The sequence below is a fragment of the Ctenocephalides felis genome, unplaced genomic scaffold (genome assembly GCF_003426905.1).
Source record: "Ctenocephalides felis isolate EL2017-DRISC unplaced genomic scaffold, ASM342690v1 CF-g0.4_SCAFFOLD_02346, whole genome shotgun sequence".
NCBI lineage: Eukaryota > Metazoa > Arthropoda > Insecta > Siphonaptera > Pulicidae > Ctenocephalides > Ctenocephalides felis.
Window position 1 is genome coordinate 35,674 of NW_020538500.1, and position 6,733 is coordinate 42,406.

At 34.4% G+C, this 6,733-nt stretch overlaps 1 protein-coding gene across 1 annotated transcript; it reads right to left on the bottom strand.

Annotated features, from left to right (window-relative positions):
• Positions 1-328: 328 nt before the first annotated feature.
• On the bottom strand, positions 329-4,445 carry LOC113380723. The gene is made up of 3 exons (XM_026619857.1): positions 4,055-4,445; positions 884-3,904; positions 329-501 (listed from the first exon to the last, which is right to left on the bottom strand). The coding sequence occupies exons 1-3, from the start codon at positions 4,443-4,445 to the stop codon at positions 329-331; spliced, it is 3,585 nt and encodes a 1,194-aa protein (XP_026475642.1).
• Between the last annotated feature and the right edge of the window lie 2,288 nt (positions 4,446-6,733).

Sequence of the window (6,733 nt, forward strand, 5' to 3'; positions counted from 1 at the left end):
ACACAAACCCGGTGCCAAGGCACGCTGCACTGAAAATGTTAAGCCGTCAGAATATATTCTGACCATATTGCGCCCCGAAAAAATTAAATTTATTCTACATATTATTTCCTATAGTTACTGTATATATGTACGAAATATTTCTAAACAAAGCTTAGTATTAGTATAAAGTTTCATGGTATATTGATACTATTGAAAATATATTTTTTTTTTAAATAAAGCCAAATAAATCCTATCTTAATCCTAGATTTCTTAATTAACATAATTGATAAGAATTTAACAATAACATATTTAATAAAAGTAATAAAAATAACATAATTAAGTAAAATTATCAATTAAAATCTCCATTTGGTAGTGGACATATTCTTGTTATAGGCCGCACATAAATTCCAGCTTTGGTTTTTACGGTTACTACGCGTACTTTACCATCAGTACCGGGATTTACGTTTGTGATACGCCCTAATAACCAATTTAGAGGTGGCAAGTTATCCTCCTTTAATAACACTACGTCATTTATTTTAATATTAGGTGTTTCTAATTGCCATTTGTATCGTTTTTGTAACAAACTTAAATAATCTATAGACCATTTTTTCCAAAACATATCTCTTAATCTTGTTAGATTTTGCCATAATGAAAGTCTGTTAATATTTATATCTACAAGTGCTGGTTCAGGAAAAGCAGTTAACGCGTCGCCTATCAGAAAGTGTCCGGGTGTTAAAAAACGTGGGTTCAGATGGATTTTCATAGACGCCAGTGATTGGACGAGAATTTAAAACTGCCTCTATTTGAGTTAAAACGGTAGTAAATTCCTCGTAGGTTAGACAAGAACTCCCAATAACTCTGCGAATGTGATGTTTTGCGAGTTTAACCGCGCTTTCCCACAAACCTCCAAAATGAGGAGCATGAGGTGGACTAAATTTCCAAGCTATCCCCTCGATAGATGCAGCATCTACCAATTCTGATCTAATTTTATCACTTTTGAATAACTTATAAAGTTGATGCAACTCATGACGCGCTCCAATAAAATTTGTGCCATTATCGGAAAAAATTGTGTTGCATTTACCCCTGCGAGAAATGAACCGCTTCAAAGCCGCCATAAAAGCTTCAGTCGTCAAGCTAGTTACTAATTCTAAGTGAATAGCTTTTGTACAAAAACAAATAAATAACGCGATGTATGCTTTGCTTCGCTGTGCTTTCCGTACCTTACTCACTCGAAGTGTAAATGGACCGGCATAATCTATCCCCGTAGTTAGAAAAGGTCTGGATATGTTCACCCTTTCTTTTGGGAGATTTCCCATTATCTGCTGCATATTACGATTATCATGCCGGTAACATCGAACACAATTTTTAATTATTTGTTTGATTCTATTTCGGGCATTAATAGGCCAGAAACGAAGTCGAATATTTGCGAGAACGGTTTGCACACCGGCATGCAACAAGCGTTGATGTTCCTGTAACAATATCAAATCTGTCACGTGATTTTTTGCGGGAAGTATGATGGGAAATTTTTGATCATATGATATATTTGCCTTCTCCAGTCGCCCGCCCACTCGTAAAATATTTTGCTCATCAAGAAAGGGATTGAGCTCAAGTAAATGCTTGTCAATCGACACGTTTAGGACTCTGTTCTGAAGTTTATCTATCAGCGTTTTGAAATTTTCTAATTGGATTTTGCGAATAATTTGATTTGAAGCGAAATTTAATTCTTCAATTGTTAGTGGTCCGGCCATTCTTTGATGATTTGAAACGAAATTTAATTCTTCAATTGTTAGTGGTCCGACCATTCTTTGTATGCGAGATATCTTACTATTATTAATGAATCTTAAGCAAAAAGCAACAACACGCTGTAATTTATTAAAATTGGAAAATTTTGTGAAGATTTCGTTTAATAAAGGAGTGCACAAAAGGGTATTACGAATAAGTTCCTGCTCAGGCAAATTGGCAGTTTCATTAACATTAAATATTTCTGGCCAAAGATTTATATTTGATTTTAACCATTGAGGTCCACACCACCAAAGGTGGCAATCGCGTAGTTTAACACCAGTGACGCCGCGTGAAATAAGGTCAGCAGGATTATCGGCCGATGGAACATGTCGCCAAGTTACATTTGTACACTTTTGTATTTCGGAAACCCTATTTCCAACAAAAGACTTAAGTTTTGATGGGGAAGTATTAATCCAAGTGAGTGCAATACTTGAATCACTCCAGAAAAATATGTCATGAACCCTATGTTTAAAAATCTTGCATATAGAATTATATAACCTAACTAATAATAGTGTAGAGCAAAGTTCAAGACGGGGAAGTGTAACATGTTTGATCGGTGCGACTCGAGATTTGGAACATAGTAAATTGACAGAAGTATGTTGATTTTGATATACTGTGCGCACATATATGCAAGCGCCATATGCCTTTATCGAAGCATCACAAAAACCATGTAATTGTAAGTGACAAATTTCGCTTCGTAAAAATAAAGGACGTGGTATTTTTATGTCATTTAGAATAGTAATATCGCTTACAAATTGCGTCCAACGAGTAAGTATTGACTTGTCTGTGATTATATCGTCCCAACTAATTTTCAATTGCCATAAATCTTGCATCATTATTTTTGCAATTACCACAAAAGGGGAAATCAAACCAAGTGGGTCAAAAATTTTTGCAATTGATGATAAAATTTTTCGTTTAGTTAATTTTGTTTCGATAATAATTTCATTGGTACGGATTTCGAATGAATCTGAAACGCGGTTCCAACAAAGTCCCAATGCCTTTACGGAAGACTTATCATCCGTTATATCAAACATTTCAGAATGCTCATTTTCCAACGATGTAAATTTTAAAATTTTATCATCATTTGCAGCCCATTTATGGAGAGACATATTTGCTTTGGAAAATAATGCTATTAATTCGTCCCTTAATCTAACCGATTGCTCTAAAGTTTCGGAACCCGTTATTAAATCGTCCACGTAACAATCGTTACGCAGCGCTGCGCAAGCGAGTGGATAAGCCGAACCTTCATCGCAGATTAGTTTGTGCAAGCATCGTATTGCCAAGTATGGAGCGCAGGCAGTTCCATATGTGACAGTTGTTAATTTCAAACATTTTAAGGTTTCGTTTGGACCTTCGCGCCACAATATGCGTTGTAAATCTTGGTCTTCTTTTCTAACTCGAATTTGGCGAAACATTTTAACTATATCAGCTGTGAACACAAATTTGTAACATCTAAATTTGATCAAAATCTCGAAAATACTTTGCTGCAACTTTGGACCCGTATAAAGTACGTCATTTAAAGAATTTCCGGTTGAAGTTACGGCAGAAGCATCGAAAACTACGCGGATCTTGTCAGAATCCCTTTTAAATACCGCATGGTGTGGTAGATAATAATGCATACCGGAGTGATCAAAATTTGTTACAGCTGCGTGACCTAATGCGATGTATTCGTTGATAAAATCAGAGTACTGTTTTTTTAAAATACTATTTCTTTTGAAGCGAGCTTCTAAATGCAAAAATCGACGTTTAGCTTGCTGTAATGATAAACCAAGATTTACATCAGCACTGGGCTTTAAAGGCAAAGCAACCACATAACTTCCATCAATATCTCTAGAAACATTTTCCAAAAAATGACGTTCGCAAATTTCATCGTCGCTTGATAACGAATAACTGTCATTTACCTCATCGATTTCCCAAAACCTAGCTATAGAGTTTGTTAGGTGGACGTGATTAATAGAAGCCGTTAAGTTATCAACTGGACCAGAATTATTTCCGAAGTTTCCAGCTACAGCCCAACCGAAAACTGTATTTTGTAACACTGGTTTATCTTTTCCAAGCATAATTTTCTCATTTAACAGAATTTCAAAAAATATGTCGACACCGATTAACAACTCGACTTCGTCTGGCTTATTAAAATTTTGATCTGATAAATATACATTTTTTGGTAAAGAAAAACTAGATCTCTCTATGTACTGTGACGGCAAATAATTTGATATTTTATTTAGGACGACAAATTTTGATTTTTTCTGAAAACTGCCACTACTATTTGAAATTGTGCAATAAATAAAATTACTGGATCGAACTGATGCGCCGTCAACGCCACTTAAAAGTAAATTTGAGCTATGTAATTTAAAACCGAGTTTATTAGCAAGATTTTTCGTTATGATACTAACTTCTGAACCCGAATCTAATAAGGCTCGTATTTTAAGAGTTTTGTTGTTTACATCTCGAATAATTAAAGTAACAGTAGGCAAAATAGTGCAATTAAAATCTATGTTGGTGTGCATAACATGCGATGCTGTAGCAGTCGAAGTTCCAGGTTTATCTACATTAGATGTGTCGCTAGGTTCATTTTCTTTCTCCGAATGTAATAGAGTGTTATGACGTTTGGGGCAATTTTTACAATGAAACCGCACGAAACACCTTTTCTGAATGTGTCCCTTTCGGAGGCAATTTGTACACATATTGTTTTGCGATATAAATATTAATCTGTCGTCTACCGTCATACTTAAAAATTTTGCACAATTATTAATGACATGATTATCCTTACATAACGGACATGATTTAGAACTAATTTCTTCTTTAGAAAAAAATGTGCGCTTTTTTACAATTATATTTTTATTACTCGCTTGCGATTCAAGACCGTAAGAAATTTCTAATGCCGCCCGACTTTGTTCAAGAAAAGTAAATAATTCTGTAAGGGTCGGCAGATTTTTGTGCGCTCTATTAGAATTGAATTTAAGTCGCATAGAGAAATCCAGTTTATTCAATAGTAAAAATGTCAGTAAGGTATCCCAGTTATCAACACCAATGTCCAAAGCTTTGAGGGAATTAATAATTTGCTGAGCGGAATTAATGAATGTCTTTAATGTGTCCTTAGTTATGTTTGAAAGTTTCGGAAAATCAATAAATTGCTGTAAATATGTATAAGTTATGACACATTTATTTTCAAATTTACTTGTTAATGTATCCCACGCTACTTTGTAATTTGCGTCGCTTAGTTGCAAATTATTAATAGCCTCAGCGGCATCCCCGATAAGGTGTCCCTTTAAATAATAAAATTTTTGGACATCGGTTAAAGATTTATTGTTATTAATTGTTGATACAAATAAGTCCTTAAATCCCGTCCAATCTTTATAAGAGCCGTCAAATTGCGGGATATGTATATTGGGCAGTTTTATTTGCGCTTCGGAAGTTGCTTTAAGTTTTGGTAGATTAGATGATTCCGCTATTAATCTGTCAATTTTGTACGATACGTTTTCATATAATGTTTGAATCACTGACGTCTTATCTGAATAATCATCTGAATAGTCATCTAATTTATCCCATATTTTTTCGAATTCTAAAAATTTTGCATCAAGACGTTTTTTTACATTTTCTAACAAATTAATTGGTTCATCATTAAAATTTGTATTCAATAAATTCTCAAAGTAATCTTTAATGTTTGCGCATTTTCTTAAAAGTTTTTTCAATTCTGCCATTTTAGGTTATCTAAAATCTGACTGATTATAGTTTACAATGATTTAATACTTTGTTAAATAAAATATCTAATACCTGACGCGTTAACTGTTACAAATTTATAAATATGATTGTTTCAGAATGCTTATAATATACAATGAAATAATAACAATCGATGAATTATAACAGAAATCTAAAAATCTGTAGCGCTAAATATAATTAAATACAAAGCCTTTACTAACAAGTATTAGTTAAAAATGCCAATAACAAATAATAATCAGTGAATATAAATTAATAAAGAACGATTACAACCGTAGTCGTGAAGTTGGTCCAGGAAAGTATGAGCTGCTCTTCAGGGAGGTCCTCAAAGTCAGCACTCTGGATTCATCTGAATGTTCCTGGTATTGGATTGGCCTGGTTAGCACGCTGTCCAGGAAAGTATGAGCTGGTTCCTTTCTAAAGAGATGAAGTCAGCACTCTGGATGCGAATACCAAGTTACCAAAATATTGAGTCTCAATATTAATCGAAGATAATTTCAGTTACTGATCTATCAGAAAATTGATCTGGTGTGCCGGATGTCCAGGAAAATATAAGCTGCTTCAGATGAAACACCAAAAGATTGAAGTCAGCTCTCTGGTTTCAAAAAATGCACCACCGTCTCGGATATTAGATCACAAAAACAACCACGTAGAATCAATTGGCGGGAAAACACGTGCACTTATTAAATTTTATCACAGTTTATCGCGATACGTGCAAATTACGTGCTCATAACGCACCACCAATCAGAATTTAACACAAACACAGAATCTATATCAGTAAGTAATCCGTACAAAGTTCTATTAATTTACCGGTATTCACTATACAAAGCACTAACCGGGCACTAGTTGAGTTTATAACAAACTTAATATACGGCTCGAAGATGACCAATGGTTGGGCTGGCTACCATCAGTAATTAATATAAAAAGCGGACTGTAAATAAATAATTGTTATCTGACGATAACCTTTCCAATTTTGAATATTACTGAATAAAACCACTGTGATTGGTATAAATCTATATTAATATCTTCAAACTATTACAAATACAGCGGTGATTGAATATACTTGTGGACTGTTCCGCTGCATTGTCTAGACTAACTTAAAATTACTGGATACAGTGTTCATACAGGAAGTATTTAGGTATAAGAATGAACCCTTGTGCGAAGGACACAGGCCAGAGGCTGCGTAATTCTAAGAATTGTAACACAAACCCGGTGCCAAGGCACGCTGCACTGAAAATGTTAAGCCGTCAGAATA